Raw genomic sequence first — 26,894 nt, forward strand, 5'->3', positions numbered from 1 at the left:
ACCGCGGTACCTTTTTAGTATCGGTACACCGTGCAACCCTATCCACCTCACATCATGGATCAGGAATAACTTTCTAATATAAAAGGAATACGTAAGAGGTGACCAGCCATGGATACAATACTAAACATATGCTTGTGTAAATTAGTTTAGGCTACTGTTGTCAATTGTGTCTGGGGTGAAGATCTTACATGAAAGTCAAACACAACTGTAAGTAAGTTATGAGTTTCCTTTTTCACATAACATAACATTGTGTGGTCTTTTCCATGCAACTCTTACTAAAAACCTGTATGAACAAAAAAAAAAAAAAAAAAAACTGTAAAAGAAGTTACCCTATATTCTCAGTTGATTTCCCACAAGTTCTGCTTTACCCAAATCCAAATCTAATTATGAGACTGAGATTTCTTCATAATTTTTTTTTAGGTATTTCATTTCACTCTACTAAAGCGTGTTTTGCAAATTTGCGGTGTTCTACAAGACTGCCTGTAAAAAAAAAAAACGTGCACCTATCTATCAAGCAGAAGAGGCCATACATCAACATGAAAGTGTATGCTTTAAAAGCTCCAATTGTAGTGAGTGTATGTGAAGAAGGCAGCTGCCTGTGTTAAAGGTGTTTGTGTCAAGCATTTATCTGAACTGACTACCCAATAACAAGCTATTGTTTAAACACAAAATATGTAAGTTGTATCGTTGCTTGCTAACCAGTGTATGTTTAAAAAATAAAAACTATCCTGAATGTTAGCCGTACGGAATCTATACATCTCCCTCAGTTTAATGATATGAAATATGGTGTTACGTGCTGCTTTGGCTGTGGACCCGTGTTACCTTAATCCCGGCCTCAGTCATACTCAGCCTCTGTTTATGAGCCCGTCATGAATGTGCACGGGTTAGTCAGATAGCTGCTCGGTCATCAGACAAAAAGACCTTTCTATTGGTGGCCACCATCCGTCGGCGTCCTAATCCGCTACACACAAGTTATATAACATGACTCCTCCTAAGCTTGGCAGTCTGCTTGTTTGGCTCTTTTACCAGACTGCAGCATCATGATTGTTATAGTAGACCTGCTGCTGATGCTCATTGACCTGACTTACTCCATCCTGAATGCCATCATCCAGACTTTCCTACGGCCGAGGCTGAAGTGCATTGATGGAGAGCTGTGTCTGATAACAGGCGCCGGGGGCGCGCTGGGACGGCTGTTCGCCCTGGAGTTTGCCAAAGAGGGGTCGCATTTGGTGCTGTGGGACTGCAACACGGCTGCCAACGAGCAGACCGCCAAGCTGGCGCGGGAGCTCGGGGTTCAGGTGCACGCGTACACGGTGGACTTGTCCAAGCGTCTGAGTATCTATGAGACTGCGGACAGGGTGAGAGCGGAGGTCGGGGATGTCTCCATACTGGTCAACAACGCAGGCGTGGTGGCCGGACGGAGGCTGCTTGACTGCCCTGACGAGCTGTTGGAGAGGACGATGCTGGTGAACTGCCACGCGCTGTTTTGGGTAAGATTTGGATTTACGCACAATGGAAACCGTGAAACTCCAACGTTGCTTAACATCATCCATCCTGACATGAATGACGTAACATCTAGTCACTGCAGTCCGGGTCTGTGTTTGTGCACTGAGGTGTGAAGGGATCAGAGGATCAGAGCAGTCCGCGCCTGCGCAGAGCAACACCGTGTCCGTGTGACAGCTGAATGTGTGCAGGTTAATAGGCGGTTACAGTAGGTGGTGGCAACCCTCAGCACAGAATCAAAAGGAGCCCACCAGTTAAGACAGCATGTGACTCCGTCCGTGATCCTCTTAAAGCCTCAGTCCCGTGCACTCATACAATAAACGGCTAAGCTCATTAGCAGCAAATATCAAGATATCAGCAAAATGCTAAATTTGTGTGGAAGCACTCCTAATGCAGCACGTGAATGCGTCACTGTTGGCAGCTGCACCACAGCGTATTACTGTATGTGGGCAACAATGGGATGCTCAATGTTAGCTATCCAATTATGGATAGCTAAAATTAATAGACAAACGCATAAATGGCAAACACAAGAATGACTAGATATCTAACATGTAGTTGTGGATATTAAAAAACAATATGGTGCACCTGTGGCCAAATATACTTCTGTGCAGATGAAGTAGTTTTTCCAGATATGCTGGAATATTTGCCTTCGATAGCACTGGTTTATCCCATACAATGCTTCATACCATAACAGTTAAGAAACATTAATCCTGTTGATGTTCTTCTGTACTATTTGGAGTGTTCTAAAACATCAAATTCAAGGACTTTACTGGCCCAATTCCCTAAAATAATAAACACAACAAATAGTTATTCCACGAAACCTTAAATGATCAAGGACCCATGCAGCTGGCAGCTTTTGTATTTTGGGGTTAGTCAAATGGCAGGGTGCTACGTGTTTGAGGCTATTGCCTCAGGTTAATGCTGATCGGTTTATCAAACCTGTATTTCGGTTGTAATAAAAATAAATGTTCATAAACCAACAGATGACAAAGGCCTTCCTGCCTCAGATGAAAGAAAAGAACCACGGTCACATTGTAACTATTGCCAGTGCTCTTGGACTATTCAGCACCGCATGTGTAGAGGTAAGAGATGTGATTAATGACGTCAACGATCAAATCATAGAACAATCCATTAGAGAATAGAAATGCTTGTATTTACTTTCAGGATTACTGTGCCAGTAAATTTGGAGCCGTCGGGTTCCACGAGTCACTGACGCATGACTTGCTTGCAGAAGAAATGAATGGCATCAAAACCACTTTAGTCTGCCCGTATATTGTAGACACGGGGATGTTTGCAGGCTGTGAAATCAGGTGAGAAGCCAATAATCATTTCAACTTGTGGTTATTAAAACTGAACATCTTTAGTTCTATAGTCTCCACTTTGCTTGAAACCTACCAGGAAGGAGTTTCGGAGTCTAATTCCACCTCTGGAGCCTCTCTACACCGTACAGCAGTCAATGGAAGCCATTTTAGGCGAACAGCAAATGATCTGCATTCCTCGCATTATGTACATCCCCTTCCTGACACGAGCGTGAGTATACTATAGAGTGAATGCTATGGCCCTTAATGATAAGAAAGGTTCAGAGAAATATTTTTTGTATTATCAGACAAATCAATGCACTACTTGTTTCGTTTCCTCCCTATCTTTAGATTACTTCCTTGGGAGGCAAATGTGGCAACATATCGCTTCATGGGAGGTGACAAATGCATGCTACCCTTCATTAAGAATGTTGAACTGAAGAACTCCATTGGCCACATCAAATCCTAAGAACTCTCCATCAGCCTATCTTATAACCCTGAGGACCAATGTAGATATCAAAAGGTTCACACTGTATTTTCTTAATATTTGAATGTAGAGCCCAATATGGTTGGTTCTAAAGAACCATAACGGGATCTGAAGGGCAGCCTGGGTTTGCTACATGAAAAGCTAATTTCTCCTCCTTGTTCATCAATAAAGTTAGCAAATTACGTCTGAACTGGAGGCCAAAGAGCCAGTAAAACTCACAAACCAAGATCAATTCTCCTGGACGCCTCCCATTAGAGGTTTTCCGGGCACGTCCAACTGGTAGGAGGCCCCGGGGAAGACCGAGGACACGCTGGAGGGATTATATCTCCCGGCTGGCCTTGGAACGCCTCGGGATCCCCCAGAATGAGCTGGAAAGTGCTGCGGGTGAGAGGGAGGCCTGGGTCGGCCTGCTGAACCTGCTGCCACCGCGACCCGACCCCGGATAAGCGGGTGATAATGGATGGATGGATGGATGGAATTCTTCAAAATGCTGCTCATAAAAAGAGGCTGTGATAACAGAACTATACAAGTGCCTCTTTTTATTTCACATTAACAAACGATGCAGAAACAAAGACTAGACAAAAAATCTACAGGAAAATTATTATCCGTTATGTTTGAGCCACATAGTGCAGTCTTCAGAACCATGAAAAGGAATTCAAAACTAAAGAAGCACTAAAGAAATCCCCTCCTATGATTATGTTCAGCTGTTCCACAATACTGTTGAAATATACCTCTCCTGCTATTTATGAAATAAACTGACAATTGTATTGGAACTTGATATCGAAATCCTTTTCAGTAAAGTTTTGGTAATTTCTTAAAAAGCCTTAAAAATCCATCATAAACTGTCAAGTCAAACCAAATCTGTTAAGATTGAAATTCAGCTGAAGCAGGTCTGTCATGCGACTCCTGCAGTGTATTGTGGGCTCCTTGTTAAGTGAACACCATCACATCGGTTTCAAACCAACTGCACAGTGGCTGCCTGTAAGTACCCCTGCAGGAACTGGAGGGCATCTGCATTCAAACTGGTGCTCAGCATCGAGGGAACCTGCACCCAAAAATAGAAAGAAAATATAGACAAGCAGGAATCAATTATTTGCTTTCTGCATCATCTGCATCAGAGCACAGCGGTTATGCAATAATTGTCTTATATTCCAAACAAAAACATGCCGACTTTAATAAAAGAAAAAGAAAAAAAAACAGAACATGTCTTCGGCATAATTTGCAAAATATTTCCCACATACCCTTCCCGGACAAGCAGTAGAGAGCTTGTAGAGCGACTGAGCCAGCAGGATCTTGGGATTGCCGACAGAGTCTCCGATCGGGTCGTGCTCCTTCTTCCCAGCAAAGGCCAGTTGCGAGAAAGCTGTCTGATAGCCTGGTGTGTCTTCAATGTCGATGAAGTGCTCATCATCTGGGATGCTGTCATCTTCTGGCAACTCAAAAAGACCAATAAGTGCTTGGAGCAGAGGGGTCCTGAACAGACACATTAAAACCAAAATCATTGTTTACACTCAGAAAAACAACACAATTCAGTTTGTATTAGGAGAGCACACACAGGTTGTTGTTTTGTTCTTACCAGAGTTTAGTGTACTCTGTGTCCATCAATGCAGGACATTCAGTAAGGACTTTTGTGATGCCAACAGCACAGATCTTCTTTTCAACTGGTCCAGACACCTTCTGTACCTCTGGAATAATTATTTTCTCTAACACCATACCAAACATTCTGCAACACAAAAAGCAAAAACAATTATTACTGTACATTTCACTACTGGTCGTCTGCACAAACATCAAATGTAAGATACACTAGAGACCCATAAAGGCATCGGGATCAGGAAATATCACAATACTGGAAGCAGGAGAAATACACAGTCATCGTATGGTGATAATTGTGAATATAAATCCATTGAGTTCTTCACTAACTAACCCACTAAATAACTGAAGTCAGAAACATCAGTTTCGGTCAACATGGTGTTGCTTGTATTAAAAATACACTTACTTTGGCTGGATGCTGTCAAAAATCTCCTGAAGTGCAATGGCTCCGTATTTGACACAATACAAGTTGATAAACACCAAGAAACCTGCAAGACAGAAAAGAAAATCCGTTGACAGTTAATACAACGACTACTGTTAATTTTCACTATAATGGCTGATAACCAGTTTAAAGGCACATGCTCAGTCACTGACTATGTTTAAGATATCAATAGCTCGGGAACAAAACATGATCATTTGTTATGAGATGATTGTACTAACTCTTGATGAACTTGGTGGTTTTGGAGCTTTGTAGCCTCTGGAAGAGCAAAATGAAGATCTGTTTCCTGTACTGAAGGATAGATTCTCTGGCAAAAAAAAACAAACAGCTCAAGTTAACAAAACATGTCAGAATTTCAAACAGCATACATTTCACAATATTTTATAGATGATCCACTGAGAACACAACTAGAATGAACTTACGTTGGCATGTGCTCTATGATGCTGTTGAGAAGGTAAAAACCTTGGTGGTCGTTAGCTTTGGAGGCTATAAGCTTTTGGAAAACACCAAGCAAGCCAGGCTGAAAGGGAAAGATGAGCATAAGATTAATATAGTGGCCACACAATGTATAAATAATACAATAGAAAGTGAATAAAAACAGTCGGGAAACAATCACTAAAATCAACTGTCACTGAAATAATGTTTCTGCCGTACACAACTGCTATCACTTACTATTTTATCTGCAGCAGAGCCGGCAATAGAGGCACCTCCCTTCTCCAGGTAAGCCTGAAGCAGGCGCACCAGAGGAGGGATGTTTCCGGTCCTTTCCCATAACACAGGCTGCAGCAGGTGAGGGAATAAAGCCATGTAGGAAGAGGGAATAGAGTTGGAGTGGATCTCGAGGAGGAGAGACATCACCTGGAACACGTATGGAAGAAACTCTGCAACAGAGGACAAAAGTAGGAGGAGTTGTTCAGCCACCATTTGGGTTTATGGGCACATCATCTGCACATATAAATAAATTCTATAGGCAAATGTGACAGACCCTGAACATCGTTCTGAAGGATTTCAGTGAAGACTGGGAAGAGTGCTTCCTCGAAGCTGCTGACTGTAGTGGGGTTGGCCTTGCAGGTGATCCGGACAGACAGGCACAGGGACTCAAACAAGTAAGTGGTTAAAGTGCGGCTTGCTGGGATTCTGAAAAATGAGTGACCAAGATGTGAGTTGACACATGAATCCCCTGAACAAACCAGGATCTTAGTGAATCCAGCTATATCCATAAATAGTGACAACGTGTGCATTACCTTGCTGACTAAGAGGAGCTTATGAGTGAGCTGCCCAATCAGAGTGGGAATGTAGGGCACAATTGACTCCTGCAGCAGGGAGAAGCTGCGCATGATAGCTTTAAAGATTAAAAGAAAGCAAGACATGATGAGGCTTCTTCAATAACTTTGCAGTTGGTCTGGCATTGACTAGGGAAACATTAATGACGAGCATTTAGATGACAGGAGAGTCGGGTTTACCTTCATGATGTATTCATTTTCAGCTGAACCAGGAAGAGCCAGCGCTTTGAACAAGTTGTTGAGCAGCTGTTCAGTAAAAGGGGGCCATCTCTGCTGACGTGATACTGAAAAACATACAGAGGATGATTGGCTAAAGTAATGGTTTAGTAGCTATACAGATGGACGCAGACTTGGTCTGCACTTATGCTTTCATCTTGGTGGTCTATAACACCGAGACAAATAGGACTGCTAGTATTGCATGCTGTAGGGGGAGGTGGATCTCTGAAGAAAGGGTAAACAATTGGCACGGTTCCCAAAATCAGGAGTGGGTGATTGCATCACAACATCCTAGTAAATATTACGCAAGGAGTAAATGTTCACTTTCACCTAATGTGGTTAAGATATCTTCCAGCTTAATATTAAACAAAATGGTGGTACATATTGTTCAATTTACAGTCCCAATATATGTTAACTAACATGAAAGCAATCAGAAATAGTGGAGATATTCACCTTGCTCTAAACTAGACTGTGCGAAGAGGGTACAGAATACAAATTTTAAAAAAAAAGAATATAGCCCAATTATTTCCCTATTTCAATAATACACTATATAATTACTGACCATTTTGATCATTTGGAAGAAAATGCATGTGCGCAATACTCATATTAGTTTTGGTTCACACAAAATAGTATATTTTCCCTATATTGCTCAATATTTACAGGGTGGTGTTGTTGGGGCCCCTCATGGTGAACAGCCTCTCCAAAGCATGAGCAGCGTAAGTGTGCTCCACTGTGCTCTGGGCCTGCAGGTGACTTATCAGGAGGGGAACTGCCTGCAACAGCTGCTCCTTAGGAAGCTGAAGGAAAAGTATTGAGAAGAAGCTCTCTAATGTATTCATTTAGCCTTTTGACATTTTAAAATATTGCAGAGAAAGTTCATACCTGGCTTCTGAAGATCATAACATACTTGATGGCATCTGCCTTGAGCACTGGGAACTCATTAACTGCAATAAGTGTGTGGAGGTAATTAACGTGTAGAAATGAGATACATTGAACAATATTATTTTCATCATTATATAGTTAAGCGGGACATGACAGGTGAGCCTAAGAAATTGGACATTCAAATTTCACCAGAGTTCACTTAGCCAAACATAGTGAGTCAGCTGTAACACAAAGATTTTGTAATTCTACATCATATTGAGAAATGGTAAGATTATCCATACCATTGGGCGATTTCAAGTCTGAGAGAATATGGTTCACAAAGAACTCATTCAGATTCACCAACTCATTGGCTTGTGTTATTCCATGCTGATAAAAAAAAAAAAAAAAACACAACAATGTAGGTACTGAGCCAATTATATCGAACAGTGATTATAAATGTTCATTGTATAATCAGCTATAAATCCAATACTCCTCTGAAAAGGAGTAGTGCAACAATACCTTCTGTGTCTGTGCTTTAGATGCCAGTGATGTCACCAAGTAGATGGCAGCATCTTTGTGTTTCCAGTTCTCCCCAGGGTTCTTGGCATACTCTCCCAGCATCGAGTTGACATAGCCAGAGAAGATTGCTGTGACGGGGCCCTCGAAAAATTTACAAAGGCCCCTCACCAAGTCACATGCCGCCCTACGACGAGTGTCAATGTCTAAGGAATGATGAGAAAAAAGTTACCAAAGGGGACAAGGTTATGTTACTTTTGTAAACTGTCCATTCTTTTTTTAATTTTATGTGGAAACGTTCTATTGAACCTTTACATTTTAAGTGTAACAAATTGATTATGTAACTATAGAGCGCCTCCAATGTGCGAATGTTACACCCACACAACTGTCAAACTCAAAATGAGAGGGGGACCTACATATTCTTATGTGTAATTCAGTAAACAATTTACATTATGGAAGGTGATAAGCAATAATCTACATCTTTACCAGATCCTTCAAGGTCCCTCCGGATGTATTCCTCAGAGTTATCTTCAAAGGCCTCCTCATCGGCACCTAATCGGGCATAAGCAATCTGGTCAGTATCACACAAGTGAATGTTTGTGACCCAGCAAGCAGAGCAAACCACTGATGATATTTCCAGGTGCAATCTGATGAGAACAAAGCATTTACTTACTTCTGAACTCCATGTTGGGCACAATGACCTTCTCACAAATACTAGTGAGTGTATTCTGGTCCTCGAATAGATGCTTGTAGTGTGGCCTTTCACAGACTGATGCCAAGAACTGGATGGCATTGCTTACGAGCTGCAACAAAGACACGGTGTATAGTTAGTACAGGAAAAGTGAACTTTCCAAAAGCGAACATAGAAACAGTCAAGGATCGGTACTCTCACCAGGTCGTATTTGACTTCCTGGCCAGTAGAAACCAAAAGGTTCCATATAGCAGTGACGAAGCGTGGCAGATATGGCTGGAATTCTTCATCGTACTTCTGAGCGTAGAGAGCCGCATTGTCACAGATCTGAGACTTCAGCAGCTCCAGGAGGCCCGCTTCCTCCTCATCCTATGGAGTTGTCAAAAGAGACAAACACAAAAATATAGCACGTAGCAATTCAAATTATAGTACAATAGTGTTGAAAATGAATTGCATGGGTGAAAAAAAAAGGATATAAAATATCTCACATTTGTTTGTAAATGTTTATTATCCAAAGTCAAAAGGCCATGGAAATTAGTCATCCAGGTTTCCATGTTGTCTTCAAAAAACTCTGGAAGGTCCTGTGGAATAATACAGAGTACATTTGAAGGAAAATGGTCCACATCTCTGATTAAGTGTACATGGATTACAAATGTATCACACACACACACACACACTTCAGTGTTGGTGTATGATTGACTATTTGTCTGCATACATTTCCAATCATTAATATAAATAAATTGTAGCTTTTAGAAACTCAGGACCCCCTTTGAATATTTTACTTCTGTCTAAAATTTAAAAAAAAAAAGATTGGCTTAAGGGTTTCATGAGTTTTGCAAAAACAATTTGGATGCTAAGTATTTTGGTGCAACAATTAGCCAATTGCCAGAAAAATGTAATTGGCAACTATTTTGATATTCAATTAATTGGTAAAGCGATTATTTATTTACCGCTAGCTGCAGTGTACACACAAAACAGGCAACAGACTCCCTATTTCACCCAACCGTGAGAGTTAACAGCCACAACTATGCGTGCATTGTAGTCGACATCAATTGGCGAAGCTGCAAGGTTATCAGCTGTGTGTCTCCATGTCATACTCTGCCAGTGTATTGCAAGACTGGCTGCCTGCCATGTGTGAGATGGTGAGTATGGAGTTAGCATAAGTCCTCAATATAGGGCACTTTACATAACAGCGGTTTCAAGCTGTAAACAAACTGTATGCAACCAGCCTGGCCTGCTGTTTAAAAAAGAAAAATCCTACTGCATCTGCATCCATGTCTCTCAAAGCAGCATGGCTGAAGCCAAAGGCAGAAGAGGGTGAAAGCAGTAGCCAACGGCTGGCATTTTCTATGAGACTTTAAAAACAATACATGAACAGCTTCTAATGTGTCCCGTTATGGCTTTCAAATCGCGCTAGCAGCAGCCAATATTTACAGACTAATTACTGGCGCAACAGCAAAGGCTTTAAGTACAACGCAAATTGAACTGACCTGGAAGTTAAGACTGTAGAACAGCTTGGAGATAAGTGTGAGGGAAGAGAAGAGGACCTTCAAGGCATTGACGTCTGTAGCATGAGTCTGACACAACTCAATAGTGGCCTACAGGAAAGAAGAGAAAATCAACTAAAATACTTCTTCATATTAGTATATCATATCCATATTGACATGTATCAGATATTAAACAACAACTCAATACAAATAGGGCTGATAGATAATTACAATCCCTCATTATTGTAGGTTGGTTTATGGAATTTTACCAGTTATAGATAAAGTATATGGGCATATCTATGCCGTTGCCTTTTTGATTCTTCAGTTAATTTTGTTTGTACCATCTCTGGCATTTCGGAGAATAACATTTAGTTTTAATTAAGTACTCTATAAACGCTTCCGTTGAAGCATCTGCGGAGGCTGCTACTTCAGTGCGAGTATAAACAAAGCTTTACACTTGTGCAAATTTGAGGACCAATCAATTTGTAGATTTAATGTACAGATATATAAAAATCACCAAAGCACTACTTTAAATCTTGTGTTTACCAGATTTGTGTTCATAAGTTTCTTGGAAATAAGTAATTTAGCATGAAATAAGCATACAAATGAAAGTTATCTCAGTCGATTAAGACCAAAAGGACCAATTAGTCGAGTAGGAGGGGGCAGCCCTACTTGTATGTGTTGTGGTAATTTAACTGCAAGTCATCACAACCTTGAATAGCTCCGTCAGAGGTAGGGCAAATGTGTCCAGTACTAGTTTGATCTCTGACCAAAGCTCATTTGACTTGAACTCATGGCGGTACCTTGAAAGAAAGAAAAAGGGCGGGGACAGACATTTTAATGAAATAAATTCAGTTAAAATGTAATCATTAAAATACCTTTTAAACCATTAAGAAGTCAGCTCTACCTCTTGAAGAGAGAATGTGCAGTACGAAGCACTCCATTGATGATGTGGAAGTCTCCACTTCTGAAGCGGGTCACCATCTCAGTTAGTAAGTCAGGCCATTTTTGAGGGAAATCTTCCCTTCCTATGATACTGATAGCATCACTCAACTGTGGAAATGCAAAGGATTAACAGAGGCTCTTCCTTTACACCTTAAAATCAGACCCTTTCAAAAAGGTAATGCAACATCTGAGGATGTACCTGTTTTTGGATCTGCTCTGGGCTGCTAAGCATCAAATTGACTATGTTTGCTTTAATTGCTGTTCGGTCTGGATCAGAGACTTTGTTCGGTTCATCTTCAACCTTTGGGAAAACATATCACAAAAGTAGTAAAATCAACTCAGTGTACAGGTCAACAATAACACAGGTTCCTTTTGGACTTTGTACCAAATGCTACTTTATATACAGTTTGTCCCATATAGCCCCAATCTGATGCAAGTCTGAAGGCAGACACACTGTTTCTACATACACGATTCCAGAGTCAATAACATGTACACTTGATTGTTTTTAGTGAGACTCACAATGCGCCAGTTTCTTTTGATGTAGTTCTTGAAGGTAACAGCAGCACAGACACGAATCACTGTGTCTTGGGACTTCTCCAGCAAAGTGAGTAATAATAAGGAGTAGTTCTGGTTTCCCTCCACAGATTCAAGGAACTTTTCAGCTAAGAAAGAAACAATAAATAGAAATCAGGTGTTTCAAAGCAGAGATTGCACAATTAAATACATACTTTGCATAAAAAGGTCAAGCAATATTCTTTATAAACTGAATTAAGATATGCAAGTTCATGCTATGCCATGAATACGTCTTACCTGGACGTCTGACTGCCGGGTCTGGATCCAGTGTTTTCCTGAGGAACTCAGTGAGGGTTTGAAGGTGACCATCATTCAGTTCCATGCTCGTGCCTAAAGGCGATAAAATCAACGAGTGGATGAATGAAAAACACAAACCAATGTCTGGCAGCAATGTGGTTAAGAGGCTAATTGCTTTACTACACATGGATTACTTACGCTAATGCTGAGTAATCATGTGCACAAACTTAACGGAAGGCTACTAAAACGTGTGTATTGGTTCTTGTAAAATTGTGTTAACGTTATTAAAAGTTACGAAATGTGTGAACTGTTGAAATAATCGACGTTGTAATTAATACGTCACTTTCACTGATCTAACAAGTCAATGCAATTATTGATAACGTTCCCAAAGTGTACCGACTGTCAGCTAGGCTTAGTCATAGTTGTAATAGTTAGCTGACGGTTAGCCGTTAGCTTGCTAGCTGCTAACATAGCTAGGCTAGTTAGCTTCAATCTGGCATTAGCTCAGTTAGCCGCTGACTTCAGATCGGTTTAAGCAGTCTAACGTCTAAGCTAGTTTAAAAGGTGTCCTAGTCTTCTCCAGGTTGAAATATAAGCACATGGCGGTTATCACATTCACCTGATCTTATATAGTTATATTTAACAGAAGTTATATGCGCTGTCCCATACTAACATGACGTGTATTATGATCTGTCGCAGCATGGAAAGCAATATCCAGTTTATAGACCGATTCAGCAGCTGGTCTACTACAAGTCATTTTGCTAATGCTAGCGCTAGCTAACGTGTTATGTGCTAACCATAAAGTTAGCTACTTTCCTTACATTGCGCATCTACTCGCAAGATGTTGGAGAATGAACACATGTTCACGTTTGAAACCCGTATTACTGGATACATTAACTGTTAAAGCATTGGGATGACTTACCGTTACAGTTAATTTTAGCTGGGATGGGGAGGCACTACGAACCACCACACAGACGTGCTCGCCGTGCCAGTTTTCAAACGTCTGGAGGAAAAGGAACTGCGCGGTCAGAATCTGCGCAAGCGCAAATGACAGACGAAAGTGGTAAAACACGCCCCTTGCTTCATCTCGATCAAGTGGAGCAACTTTTCTTTAAATTATCATTCAATATTGAAAGGTGATTATTCCTCTCCACTAAATAGCTATAAAGCTAATTTGAAATGTATTTTCTACTTTAACTTTTAGCAGATGCTCAAATTAAATCTTAGACATTTGAGCAGGTATTGTACTTCAAGTGATGCATCTCTAACGTCAATATTGATACCTAAATCCTACTAGGTAAATTAATATAGCCAAGTTGAGCTCTACACATTTTAATTGTGAAAGCATGAAGGCATTCATCACGAAACGACAGCCATTGACAATAATGCACTTAGAACAATATATCTGAAATGTAAACCAAAAAACAGCTTCAACACAGAAAGCAGCTTTCATAACTACAAACATTTTTTAAACAACAGCACAAGTGTAACACTATTAGTGAGCTTGACCCTCTTCCTGTCTCACGGGAACAGTGGGAACAGAGGCTCAGAATACAAGCATGCTACAGGTTGTGCGTCTAACGAATGTTAAGGGTGTCTCGCAGCATCAGGTCACGGAGTCGCCAAAGTGCATCTGCCATTGTCTTGTGGGCGCCTTTAGACTTCAGCCAATGTGATGGTAGTCTGCTTTCTTGTTCTTTGGTAAGGCGCACATCTTGTTTTTGAACTGAAAGTGTAGAAATAAAACATTAAAGTGATGAGTCTGAGGATATTCACCTGTCTACAACATGCTAATATTTTTTTAGGATAAGCGAATATTGTGTTAATATGTATTATTTAGGTTTGTAAAAAATATATTTCAATGTTTTTATGTTGTATCCTAAAAGGATAATCTCATAAAACAGGCTATGTTGACCAGTGTAATCGTCATTTTATGTAAACTTCATTACTTGCAATCAAAAGACAAATTAACCTGAGAGAGCTTGATCCCACTTGCTAATGGTAGAGGACTCTGCAGTTAAGCCCTCGATGTATCTGAGGTATGCCTCAGAGTGGAGCAGCCGCTGAGACTTGGCTGGTGGGGACACAAACATCGGGGTGGAGGGCTGCTGGTGTGCAGGTTGTCCCATTTGGCCTGGGTACGGTGGCGGAGCCTGCTGTCCTGGGACCATCTAATGAAAATATTATAAGAAATCTATTATTTCTCTGATATAGATTGAAATGTATCCAGTATTTCATCAACATCTTAAGATAATTGAAGCCCCAATCTGCAACTGGTGTGTGCAAAAAAATGTCCCAGCTGTCACATAGTTGTTGCACATATTGGCTTCAAGTACAAGGTTTGACATTCAAGGAAAAGCAGGTTTTATGGGGTCGCCAACCAAAGGCCAACACAAGTAAGATGCCCCATTACGAAGGCCATAACATCAAGCATTAACCATAGCAGCAAATCCGTCTGTATTCTGGTGGCATTGTGCTGGCCCGACAATGCTGTCTGTCTTGAACCCCTTGAAGAGGCCCCTTGATGTTAATTTTGCTTTAATGTTTTAGTGAAGTTGGTAATTAAGTATTTTCAATTGATTTTTAAAACACAAAATTAGTGAGGTATTTAATGAGCAAAATAAGTAAATCTGTGTCATATTTTCTTGAAGGCGTCTTTTAGGAATACTGTGCTATAGTCTACGAGAGCTAAACAACTGCAAAATGGAAAAAAGTAACAAAATGTGGGTGCATAGATGTGTTATTGCAGAAAAAAAATTGACTTATTGGAAGCTCTGTCAATATAAAACACAGATGTAAATCTCCAACTGGACATTAACTTGTATTTAGTTTGTTTACTAAATAATTAATTACACAGGCGTCATTAAAATACATAGAGTAAAAAAAAATAAAACTTATATTGTGCGTTTGTTTATTTGCAAGTGTGACCAGGACAGAGAAAAAAAGTTTTGTGTGGTGGATTTGAAGCTACAAACTGTTCTGCTAATCATACAGATGGTTCGCAGAGCAGATGTATCTTGTATCTTCTTATTCGCTACACCTGCAGCGCACATATGACTGTCACATATGATGGACTGGATGTTTTATAAATATTCTGTCTGCTGTTCAACTTTGTCGTAAACGAAAAACTAGAAAAAAGACCAACAAAATACGGACATACGATTTCCCTCTCATTTCTGAAAATCTTTTTGGAGTAGCTTTATTGTAAGAGTCTGATATCCTTCTCTGAACACATAGATCTGTATCAAGGTAGCAATATGTATCTGAACTCTAATCTTATTTGTAATGATTACAGATTACAGATAGATTACCTGGGATCCATGAATGTTTCCTGCTCCGGGACCACCTCCCATGCCATTAACACCTGTGGATATTCAAGATCAAGAAACTGTCAAAAGATGCTGCATGCCACTTAATATTGCATGATATTACAAATACTACATTCAAAGTACATTACTGAAATCAGCCTGTGTAATTTGCATCTCTATTAGAACACTTGCACGTCTAGTCGTAATGAGGAGAATAAAAAAAGTGAACCCCAGTTGAGGTTCTATGCTCTCAACTGACCATTCATCAACCTAAGGATGTCAGCCTATTGGTACAGGTAGCCCCTCCAGCAATTCAGATTGGTAGACAGGAAGCAACTGCGTGTCAAGTGGGGTGGTTATGACAGCACTCTTACCAAAGTACGGCATTCCAGGGAACCCAGGCATAACAGGCAGGAGATGTTGAGGAAAAACAGGCACCCCCATGAGATGTGGTGGCATGCCAGTCATACTAACTATGCCTTCACCGTGGCCCCACGGGGGCATCATAGCTGACCTATATGCACCCATCATACCTTCTTAAGAAGGGACAGTAGTAACACAAGACAGCGACATGCATTAGTCAAACATGCTTCAACTACTTGCTCTACTTAGCATGCAGAAACATGTTAATATATATGCTTTTAGTTAATCACCAGATCATTATGATGGATGTGAATGGATGAAAAATACACAATGCAAACAATTTAGTGCACATGCACTAATCAATTAAGTGAAATTATGTTAGAGGCAACATCAAATTAAATCACAACAATGCAACGTCACAAACATGCGGACAAAGGTGAGATTAGGAAACATAAAATATGAATGCGTCTAGCAGTTCAGCTTCTAATTCCAGTCAGCCTTCTAATGTACACTGGGAATCCATCTGCATCAATGAGGGGTTACCTGACGCAGGCATCATGTTGGGATTTAGCATCCCCATGGTTATTGGGGGAGGCACTACCCCCATCAGTGCCCCTACTGGGGTACCTGCTCTAGGGGACGTCTGATGCTGGGCTCTGTCACGCTCCTGCTGCTCTGCCACTTTAGCTGCTCGCTCTGTAAAACAATAAAGACGAGCATATGGTCTTAATTTCCTGTGCAGGATGAAAAACTATTTAAAAAACAGTTCCGCTCACCTTCATATTCTGCTTTCTTGGAACCCTCCAGGTTTCTCCACTCAGTGCCAACGAGACGGCTCAGCTCCCCAAAGGAGAAGTCTGGGTGTTGGGCTTTGATGACCGCTCGCATCTCACTGCTGAACAGGATGTAGCCACTCATGTTGATCTTTCGCTTTGAGCCCTCCTTCTTTGAAAGGCCCTTAATAGATTTGGGTGTGGACTGCAACCAAACACAGGAGTGTGTTCACAAGAATGCTAAAAGCCACATAAATGCTTATTACTTTGCAGTGGAAATTTACATTTGTGAGTAAATACTTTCCCACCCTGACCTGCGGGGGAGTGTAAGGCATGATATCAATATCACTAGACATGGAAGATTGCATCCGAAGGCGAGACTGGTCCCCTAGCTCGCCATCATCATCCCCAAGATCCTCGAGCTCCTCATCTGTCATATCAGCAAACTTAGCCTCCAGTTTCTCAATGTTCTTGTCCAGAAGAGGAGATGGCTCCTTCTGGGGCACTATGAGCTTCCTGGATAGGACAATAAGAAGCATAAACCGTGCAATTTATCCACCTTTCAAATTGGCGCTAATCTTTCATATGACTGGAAAACACCCATAGCAAATCATGAAGAAACACAACCAAGGATATAACTCAGCCGGCAGAGCAGGATTAAATGCAGTGCGTTAAGTTATTTTTATAAATCTTTAACAAAGATGTTTGTCTTTCCTAACATTAACAGATAATTAAAAGTATGTAAATGTTTTTTTTACCTAAAATAGTAAATTTCATCCTCCACCACTTTCCCAGAGAGTGAAAAGCGCTTAAGACCCTTAAACTTCTTCATCTGCTTCTCACTCTCGATATAGCGGCTCTCACAGAGTAGAACGTTCTCTTCAGGCACTTCAGTTGGCCGACACGACAGGTAGTCTTTGAAGGACGACACCACACACTTTCCTGTGAAACAAGAAGAATAACTCAGTGAATGTGTAATGATTTATATCAACTACATACGTGAAACTTTATTGTGAAAACAGAGTGTCGGTACTATGGATACCTATGATGCAGGTCATAGGGCAAGTCTCCTCAAGGTTGCTAAGGAATACTTCCTTCTTGTAGAACATCTTAGTGGGCTCATGCTCTGTTTCCTCTGGATGGATGAAGATTGGACCAAAGAAGTATCCTGCTCCATCTCTCATCCACATTTTCTCAATTCTGTTTAATATAAAAAAGCTGCATTAGAAATCAGACATTTGTATATCTACAAACACACACATTACCAACACATCACTTTGCCATTGCACCAAACTCCCTGTGTTCCATATTTTCCAACCATAAGACAATATAGAGTTCCTGTGTCAGCGATTGTAGGGAAGGAGGTGTGCCATGGTCAGTTGAAAAGAAATGTATGTTCTCTACCTGCCCACTCGGTGGCGCACAAGTCCATGTGAACCGATGTAAACACAGTCTCCCACTTTCAGCCACAGGTTGTTGTAGCTGAGCTGCTCATAGTACTGACACGCTGGCTCCCCGTTGGTAATTTCCATTGGAACATCCTCCTTCTCCTGCAGACACAAATAGTTTTCTTGACAGTAGTCTGTGGTATTCTACATATATTCTGTCATATTTCATGAAGAAAGCCTCTGGCATTTACCTTGTCTACAATACCATCTGTCATTTTGATTTCATCCACTATCTCTTGCGGTTTCTCCTCTTGTTTGGGGGCAAACATGGATGCTACACGGACAACAGGTAGGGGGATCTCTCTGGGATGAAACCGAACAGAGCTCAAGGGCATGGCCCACATCTTGATCTTCTTGAAAGACTTGGATTTGGCAGAGTAGCGCGATTCACAGACATAGACATCCTCAGTTCTGAAGCCTTCTGGGTGAAGTTTGAAGTACTCCTTAAATCCCACAAACCATAAATGTTTGGTCAACACTCAATACACAATCAAATGGCCAATGCTTCAAAACAAACAAACACCTAACAAACATACAGCGTTTACCTTTACAAACATGACCACACATTTTCCCAGAATCTTGCTGACAGGAGCTTTGTTGTAATAGTCGCTTTTAAAAACTTCCTTTTCCAAGAACTTCCTTGTGGCGACATGAAATGTTTCATTCGGTCTGTAGAACCAGCAGCCATACAGCCACTTCTCACCTGCGTTTAGAGTAGAAAAAAACAGAATGTATTATAACTGCTCTCAATAAAAATAATATGTCTTACTGAACTGGAACACTAACTGAAGAAAGCTCATAAAAATCAGAGGAAAATATTATTATGCTTTTCCTACAAAAAATACTAATTATTGATTAGTGCAATAATGAGACTGACCAGTATCGTCTTGCCAAAGGCGTTCAATGTAGATGATATGAGGCTGGAGATTTGGCTCTGCTGGCTCAACATAAACATAGTCTCCCACGTGGTACATGCTGTCTTTGAAGCTGCAGTCCTGACTGTATGTGCGTTGCATACTAGACTGCCATGATCCTCCAACAGAGTCCTCTCTCTTCTCAGCTTCTGGGAATTCACAAGGGACTCAGTGAATCATTGCCACAGTATGTGCTGAAACAACGTATGACAGAACTTTTATGTACTGTGACCATTATAATATATTTATTAAAATACCCCTTTTTTCCTCCTCCCTTTTGATTTTGTCCTCCTCAAACTCCTTGGGGAGCTTCTCTTTCTTCTCCTTTTCCACATCACTATGCAGATGTTTGGAGGTGTAGCTGAGAGCAGGAGACATCAAGATCTCTCCGTTCTTACACAGCTCATCTCTGATTCGGATGAAGAACTGCTGCAGTTCCACAGCATCTTCAAAGATCTCAGAATCGGTCCTGTAATAAACATATGGTGGAACACAACTTTAGATTTCTTTAATACAATAATCCTTCAACATCAACATAAAGGTGATTAGACGACTGATTTGATTTTGGACAGGAAGGTCAACAGCACCTCACCTATTCAGTCGTCGAGCCTTTTCCAGCACTTCAAACATGTGGTCCTGAAACACATCCAGCCTCTTATAACAGCCTCGATCTACATTAGTCCTGATAATCTCAAAGTTGAGTGGTGGCTTCTCAGAATTTGAAGGATCTAGGGCGGGAATCTCAGCGAGTGAATCACTGTAGCAGCGGCCCTCATCATCTTGGTGGCCGAACACAGAGACAAAGAGGCTGCGGATAAGATCCTGGATGAGGCGGGGCACATCAGGTACATGGGCATCATCTCCTCCCTCGAGGTCACGCCGCGTCTCTAACAGCACCCGGTGCAGCATGAGGGCGTCGCGGTATATCAGAGACTCAGGCTCGTTGTAAGTACAGGCATTGTTGAACATGAGCACCAAGTCCTCCACCAGTGCATCAACATCCTGGTACTTATTAGCCAACATGTGGCTCTTGATCTTCTCCATATCCACAGGTTTCTTGATGGCAATGTAGTAGTCAGGAAGCTCGGCACGAGACGGCAGCCGTAGGAAGATTGTGCTGAGGCGACGACCCCGTTTATCTGTGAAGTTCTTGACAGCCTCATAAAGCTCATTGAGCTTCTGCTGTAAGGGTGTTAAGTACTTTGACTTCTTTAGTGTAATACTGTTCTTTCCTGCAATCAAATACATTGTTTGTGTGTGTTAATGATAACAAACGTGCATGCATTTGCATGGATTTGATTCAGTGATGTGAGGTACTAACAAAGTTAAGTACTTATTTTCAACTTTGGGGACATTATCTCATCATCATCTGTCACTGGGCCAAGATCTCTGCGTCTGTCTTTCATAATCTTCTCTAGAATGTCCGCATCGTTGTAGACCTTCAACACAACAAAGACGATTGTCATGGGAAGTTCCTGGTTGCTACTTCTTTTTTTTTCCTACTCTATTAAATTAAACTGACAGAAACAGTAATTAGAAATACCAAACAGATCTTACCTGAGAGCCTTCTTCATTGTAGTGTCGAGCATTGCGGAACATCAGCTTAATTTCCTCCACCATTGCATCTTCAGTCATGTACTTGTCTGAGCGAATGTTGTGCTCAATGTTCCTGAGGTCCATTGGTTCCAGGATGACCTTGTAGTAGTCAGGATAGTCCTTCTTCGAGGGCTTGACCATGAAGAGGTCACATAGTCTTCGACCAGTACCAGCTTCTCGTGCCTCAGCCACAGCAGCAAAGAGAGCTTTCATTCGGTTTTTCTTTGTATTCTTCTTGTGACTGGAAACCAAATGCAGATCAACTGTCACTCTAATGCAGATCAACTGTCACTCTACTTTCATGCACAATTAAACAAGAAGCTTCAGCATATTGAGTAAATAAAAGTGCAAACCTTTTTCTTTTTGTGCTGCTGGTGTCAGACGTGGCAGAGGAGAGCATGCTGTCTCCATCGTCGTCATCTCTCTGCAACAGCTCCTTTCTCTTCATCTATAAAGATAACAGGTAACATACAGCTAATATTCACCTCTTAAAATACCACATGGCTGGCAAAAAGTGTAAGTTGGGACTGACCTGTTGAATATGTTGGAGTTTGAGTGCACGTTTGTAGATGGAGGAGTGAGGAACATTGTAGCGTTTGGCATTCTCAAACATCCGCATCAGATCAGAGTCAATATGCTCAACACTGTCATACTCATTGTTCTTTATCTTGTTCCTGTGGGGAATTACGGGCTCTCACATTTGGAAAGGAGGGCACAGAAATGCTGTACTGTATAGTGAGTGTGTGATGCCGTAGGGGTAGGAAATAAAAAGAGAGAATGTTGGTGAAACAAAATAAAACAAATCAATGATGAAACATGGATTAGAAACTGGGTGAAAACAGGGATTACATTTTTTTTAAATCCCCTTTAACGTACTATACATTGACACAACATATCAAATATGTGTTGAATTAAGGTGGTGACATCACTAAGGGTGGAAAAAATGAAGATATATTTCAATGTGGTTGAATATTAAAGATGAAAGACACACAGACATCGGATTAGTACTAGCTCCGTCATACTTGATCTGTAGGAGGCAGATGGGTTGGCTGATCTGGTGGTAGTAGTCGGGGTAGTCCTTCCTGGAGGGCAGCTGCAGGAAAGGCTCAGAGATCAACTGGCCTTGGCTGTTCCTGGCACCTCGCACAGCCTCATATAGCTGGAAGATGGGATTATTCATGTCCATGTTGGAGGTCATACTCTCTGCTTCAGATTCACCCTCATCATAGTGGACAGAACCTGACAAATACAGAAGATCATAAATAATGCCGTCAATTAATTACAACGAGGGATTCTGATGTTTTATGAACCGAAGCCAATGACGTAGAGATGTACCCGAGAGTATGCCTTCCTCGTCACTTTCGTACTGAAGAGCCATGGTGATAGCTGAGAGGCGGTCTCCCTGGGCAGATCTTCTATTCCTAACATAAAAAGACAGAACAAGGGCGATAGAGTTAAAAGCAAAAGCTAAAATGACTTGATTCCAGTGTTGTCTCCTATTCACCTAATACGAATGCTGGACTTGATTGGTTCGCCATGTTCCATCTCAGACTTCTTTTGTGCAAAAATCTTTTTGATGGTGTTTGCATCCTGTAACACATGAGCAGGTCATTGGTCTGCATTTCAAACACTGCAAATAATACTGAATATGCGGCATGGTCTCATTGACTCACTCACCTTAAACACTTGCGATCCAGGCTCATTGTACGTTTTGGCATTCTTGACCAGCAAATCTATGTCTTTAGCCATGGCACTAACACTCCTGTAGTTGCTCAACTAAAAGACAAATACAGTTATTGGACATTTTATCAACAAAAAACTAAAATGTAACACAAAATTGATTGTTAATATTATAATGCATATTTGATGCAGGTGTAATAGCATACCTGAATCTTTTGAGCAACGATTTTCAGATCTATTGGTTCCTTAATGATGGCATAATAATCCGGGTATTGCTAAAAGAAAAAGGCAAACAACACATCAAAGGCAAATCACTAATGTTACAGACAATGTCTTAAGTCATACTGAAGGTGCTTGTACCATTTTGGATGGAAGCTTCTGAAACAGCTCGCTGACCAGACGGCCAGTGGGCTCAGTGTAAGACACCACGGCATCAAGAAGCTGCTCAAGGACTTCTTTCAAACAGGTAGGTGCAGTCTGTCATACACAAGTGGTCACGCGGTTTAGGTAAGGAAATTCTACATCACCCTTAGTGACATGCAGTATACTTAACTATCCAAATGAATGCAAAATTATTCAAAGGATGTCTACAAGACTTCAATCTTAGGTAGATCAGTGTTGTAGGTATCACATTAAAAAACACCATCCTAGTAGACATATTGGTTGGAATGATTCAACAGATTAGAAGCAATGGGCCTCATGCAAAAACATTTTCATATTGTTATCTTAACTTTCTCTTACTTTTTTGTACTGTGGGCTCGTATGTGTGCCACATCATATTCATCAAACGCTCCTATCTTCAGATTACTTTGTGAATGACATGGGTAATTCGGGAAAATGTGGAGATTTTAGTCTCCACATTTTTTCTCTTTGAAAGATAAACTTTTTTCAAAAGCGTCAGTAGCAGGATTAGGGCCCTGCTCAAGCCAAGTGATGGGGAAAAAATAACAAGTAGTGTTACCTGAAGGTCATACTGTTACTGAAATAAACTAATTGTTTGTTATGAAAATGGAAAAAATCTAAACATCTAGCCACAGCAAGACAATCAATGATTGCAGCGGGAGGGTGTCCATGGGAAGTCTCCGTCAGAGATGGACAAAAGAATACACGCCATTATAGATGGTGTTGTAATATCAGGCATTGCAACGGAGGATGTTTCCCTGGACGGCAACTTTCACAAACCTGCAAGTGAAGAACCATCCATCTGCCTCTACCAATATCAGGTCGCTGTCTAAAGATGTGATCTCTTCCAAAGGCCTGACGCAAGTCATCCAAATTAGGTAAATTAGCCATGACGTACCCGGTTATACTTATCACTGATTTTGCAGCTTGAGGTGTTCATAGTCAAATTGTTGTAACAGCTCCAATAGACAATTTTGAATTATATTATAATTGAATTTGCAGAGTCAAATTCAGATTTTCTAATGAAAAATCGCTTTTAAGTAATGAAATATACAATCTATTCGTGAAAAACACGTATCAAAGCGAAATTTCTAAATACGAGAAAATTAGGTGAATATGGCAAGTTCTCCTAAATAGCTTGTATAAGTCACTTAAGAAAAAAATTAAGTAAAAGTGTTTCTTGCATGATTCCCTTTGATTCTAACATATATATTTTTTTTGTTTTATGGTGTGTATAGTTATGATAAATATGTGTTATCAGCAATGTGAGTTAGTGTCACCTCGTCCTCAGTCGACCCTCCGGGGTTGTCGTTTGCATCGTATCCATCTTCATCATCATCATCATAATCGCCTCGGTGAACAAATTCATTTTTGGTTCGCAGGTAAAGATCCCAAAGTTTACAGGCTGCCTTGTATTCAGGACTGTCAGACTATACAGACACAAGCAATTAATATTCATGTTGGTGTATATCATAATTTAAATTTCTGCTGAGAGACTTGTTAACAATTTTTATTTTATAATAAGTTGGTTTCTTTTTTAACCTTGTAATATGTTTTTGCATTGTTGAATAACAGTTGAAAGTCACTAGTGAGTTGTTCAACATCATCATACTCCTCCATCTTTAATTTCTGCTGGATCTTCATCATGTCAATAGGCTGAGACACCACATGATAATAATCCGGTTGATTCCTGTAAGAAAAAGAGTTGTGTAATTTTTCTGATTCTAATGTTTGTGTTAAATAACCAATATTTAAAGAATGTTATGGTGTAATTATATGCACATATCTACCACTCATCCCTTTCCTCACCTTCGTTTGGGGGCTCTGATGAACAGCTCACACAACATCCTGCCCTGATCATCCTTGTAATCTCTGATTGTATTATACAGTTCATGACACACAGCAATCTGCAAGTGAAAGGATTAAACAATGAACGATATCTGCATCTTTCACCATGCCAACCAGTTCATTAGTCTGGTAGCATAATTCTGACAGTGTGTTAAAAGAAAAACTGAAACTGAAATTTGTAAAATTACAGGATCCACAGTTGGAATGTTTGAGGTCCTTTTCCTCTTTCTCCCAATTGAAGACACTAACGATGAAGTCTGGCTATCGTCAAAATCGCCTCCACTCACACTGCTAGAGGGGGATGTCGCCCTTCTCCTTTTCAAGGCCATGACGAGCCCTGAGGTAAAGAACCAGTAAAATAACAAATATCACTGCATGGTGAACATCTTCCATTAGAGCTATAGACATTACATACTCAGTTTTCTACAGTATCTGAACAATGTGTACACTATGGAGACTGAGTGAATAATCTCAACAAGGGTCACTGGATGGTTAGACCTGCTGAAAGCGTTGCCATCCGTGCCACATAAAACAGAATAGTTGCGCCATGAAAAATAGTGACTCCTTAATGATTTCTCACAAAACATTGTTCCTGATTGTATAATACCAAATAAAAAAATATTGTAAAACATGACAAAATAGTTTATTTCATAACTATACCTCGAGCTGGCAGAGTTTCTCTCTCCTGCACAGTGGGTTTGCTGCCTTAAGTTGTTGCTACATTTGCTAGAAGTAAGAAGCTGTGTAACATTAAGTACAGATGGGGAATCAATCAATATTTAGGCCTACTGTCCCAGTGATTTACAATGGATGATGTGGAGTGGGATCTTTTTTAACATTGCGAATTAGCATATGCAGTTGGTGTTGTATCCAATGATACAAATTCATGGTAGTTTAGTTTGGACTTCCCATGTCGTCAAAATGGATTTCCATTTCCACACAATTACTGTAAAATGTTTGATCATCCTGATATTGTTTTCCATGTATCTATATTAAACAGACTAACACTCTAATTTCAAATGGCCTCTTCCCCTTTATGACACACCCCTCTCCAATAAAATGCAACAGACTACTGCTGTGAATGGGAAGCTATGATTACCAATACTGAAGAACTGAGCAGGTGTTTAATTTTACACATTTTGATCTGTGTTGGCAGGAAAAACACTGATAACACAGCCGTTGTAACAAAACTGTGTGATAGTAAACTCACATGCACAATACCACAACCCTGAAACTAAATCACCTAAATAGGATAATAAGTCATCATATATTTTGTAATTTGCGCTTCCATTAAAAAAAGGTCTATGGGTGCGAATCATGTCTCTAGATGTAATACTAGAAATGTAAATATTTCAGCAGAAAAGCTATGACAGAATGCAAAGCCTACACATTTGGAGAAACAGAATAAGATAGAGACACATAGGGACAACTCTGAACTGTGTCTATATTTGTATTGTGATTTTCATTGACCCATTTATGTTCTACAGCTTCACTTTTACATGTAGTTCTATAAAAATGGTGGAGATGGAGGGGTACCCCTGAAGAAACATGAAACTATTTGTCAAGATGGTATTACATTGTAAAATGAAAATGTAGAAATATCTGAGTTACAGTTTATATTATTCTTTTTTTGGAAGTCACAGAATATATCTTACAAATGCTTACATTATGTGTAAGCAGGGCCATAGGGTTGGGAGACGCCCACATGTCATTAATGACAATTTCATGTCACCCAAATTACCCAATGAATCTTATACTTGAGGCAACTGCTCGTTAGTGTTAAATGTTGATACATTCTGCAATAAAATGGCAACGGAAATAAGCAATTCAAGTTGTTTTTTTTCTTCAACAGGCCCTTCGACCTCCTTGAAGGAGTATTGCGCTTTATAGTTAGATTATTAAAAAAAGGTGACAACCACAACAGCTCATTATTATCACCAAGAATGTAATTTACGTCCACGGACACCAATGATGCTGTCTGGAGGTCTCAACCAAAACGTGAACCGCTCTCCCTAATGTCAACGAGCTTCGGCCAGTGGGCACACATCAGCAGTAAGCTACACACAAACCGGCAGCTGTCCCCCGACTATCACTCAGGTGTGGACAGGTAACGACCACGTAACAGCGAACGTTAGCTACACTCCGCGGTTAGCCTTCAGCATCATCTAACGCTGGTTAGAGACGAGACAAAGGCGTCACTGTAACAGCGTCTAGCGTTACAAAGCTGCCGTTAGGTGAGACTACGACACATGATGGGGCATATTTTACTTTAACCCCTTGAAGCAGTGTGCTTACCTTCTGGGAGCCCGTTACTAGACTTCCAAAATCTTTAATAATCAAGAAAGCCAATCACTTATCGATTTTACACCGAGAAACAGAAGTGTGAAGGCGGCAGCAAGTTGACTTCCACTTCCGTTTGTTCCCCTTCAGAATAAA

General features: G+C 40.6%; 3 protein-coding genes across 7 annotated transcripts; 1 reads left to right on the plus strand and 2 right to left on the minus strand.

Moving 5' to 3' along the window:
- The first annotated feature begins 1,040 nt into the window (after positions 1-1,040).
- Positions 1,041-3,291, plus strand: LOC117731020 (retinol dehydrogenase 10-like). The gene is made up of 5 exons (XM_034533133.1): positions 1,041-1,490; positions 2,487-2,585; positions 2,668-2,813; positions 2,902-3,033; positions 3,153-3,291. Exons 1-5 carry the CDS (start codon positions 1,041-1,043, stop codon positions 3,268-3,270), a joined length of 945 nt encoding a protein of 314 aa, XP_034389024.1. The 3' UTR covers positions 3,271-3,291.
- Positions 3,292-3,801: 510 nt separating this feature from the next.
- Positions 3,802-13,180, minus strand: cse1l (CSE1 chromosome segregation 1-like (yeast)). The gene is given in 27 exon segments (XM_034533135.1): positions 3,802-4,333; positions 4,530-4,761; positions 4,865-5,011; positions 5,285-5,366; positions 5,539-5,624; positions 5,740-5,837; positions 5,990-6,198; positions 6,303-6,426; positions 6,428-6,454; positions 6,562-6,663; positions 6,784-6,861; positions 6,863-6,884; positions 7,477-7,613; positions 7,699-7,760; positions 7,980-8,064; positions 8,197-8,399; positions 8,680-8,745; positions 8,867-8,996; positions 9,086-9,253; positions 9,373-9,465; positions 10,375-10,482; positions 11,084-11,174; positions 11,279-11,424; positions 11,516-11,617; positions 11,836-11,978; positions 12,127-12,219; positions 13,049-13,180. Coding segments are annotated over 26 exon segments (2,916 nt in total). The 5' UTR covers positions 12,212-12,219; positions 13,049-13,180; the 3' UTR covers positions 3,802-4,243.
- Positions 13,181-13,442: 262 nt separating this feature from the next.
- Positions 13,443-26,891, minus strand: pbrm1 (polybromo 1). Of its 5 annotated transcripts, none has more exons than XM_034532383.1 (30): positions 26,754-26,891; positions 24,746-24,795; positions 24,420-24,517; positions 24,153-24,300; positions 23,891-24,040; positions 22,569-22,685; positions 22,415-22,483; positions 22,206-22,304; positions 22,033-22,118; positions 21,864-21,949; positions 21,551-21,767; positions 21,061-21,202; positions 20,882-20,976; positions 20,490-20,769; positions 20,266-20,371; positions 19,525-20,164; positions 19,190-19,401; positions 18,896-19,081; positions 18,564-18,721; positions 18,210-18,461; positions 17,975-18,120; positions 17,613-17,770; positions 17,329-17,512; positions 16,885-17,086; positions 16,574-16,775; positions 16,341-16,493; positions 15,809-15,970; positions 15,438-15,490; positions 14,099-14,297; positions 13,443-13,852 (listed from the first exon to the last, which is right to left on the minus strand). In XM_034532383.1, exons 2-30 carry the CDS (start codon positions 24,785-24,787, stop codon positions 13,704-13,706), a joined length of 4,791 nt encoding a protein of 1,596 aa, XP_034388274.1. In that variant the 5' UTR covers positions 24,788-24,795; positions 26,754-26,891; the 3' UTR covers positions 13,443-13,703. The 5 variants fall into 5 exon arrangements, with proteins under 5 accessions (XP_034388274.1, XP_034388272.1, XP_034388273.1 ...); XM_034532381.1 differs by having other exon boundaries at positions 24,647-24,795; XM_034532382.1 differs by having other exon boundaries at positions 13,445-13,852; positions 16,855-17,086.
- Between the last annotated feature and the right edge of the window lie 3 nt (positions 26,892-26,894).

This window comes from Cyclopterus lumpus, chromosome 5, assembly GCF_009769545.1.
Source record: "Cyclopterus lumpus isolate fCycLum1 chromosome 5, fCycLum1.pri, whole genome shotgun sequence".
Classification (NCBI taxonomy): Eukaryota; Metazoa; Chordata; class Actinopteri; order Perciformes; family Cyclopteridae; genus Cyclopterus; species Cyclopterus lumpus.

Bases quoted from the DNA above. Each gene is read 5' to 3' on its own strand.
- pbrm1 (XM_034532380.1), bottom strand. From the start codon at position 24,787: ATGGCCTTGAAAAGGAGAAGGGCGACATCCCCCTCTAGCAGTGTGAGT. The intron at 22,305-22,414 runs GTATGCTATTAC...TTTGTCTTTTAG, and splicing joins TCGTTGCTCAAAAGATTCAG to TTGAGCAACTACAGGAGTGT. The intron at 16,776-16,854 runs GTAAATTTCCAC...GTTTGGTTGCAG, and splicing joins GAAAGTATTTACTCACAAAT to TCCACACCCAAATCTATTAA.
- LOC117731020 (XM_034533133.1), top strand. From the start codon at position 1,041: ATGATTGTTATAGTAGACCTGCTGCTGATGCTCATTGACCTGACTTAC. The intron at 1,491-2,486 runs GTAAGATTTGGA...ATAAACCAACAG, and splicing joins ACTGCCACGCGCTGTTTTGG to ATGACAAAGGCCTTCCTGCC. The intron at 3,034-3,152 runs GTGAGTATACTA...CCCTATCTTTAG, and splicing joins ATCCCCTTCCTGACACGAGC to ATTACTTCCTTGGGAGGCAA.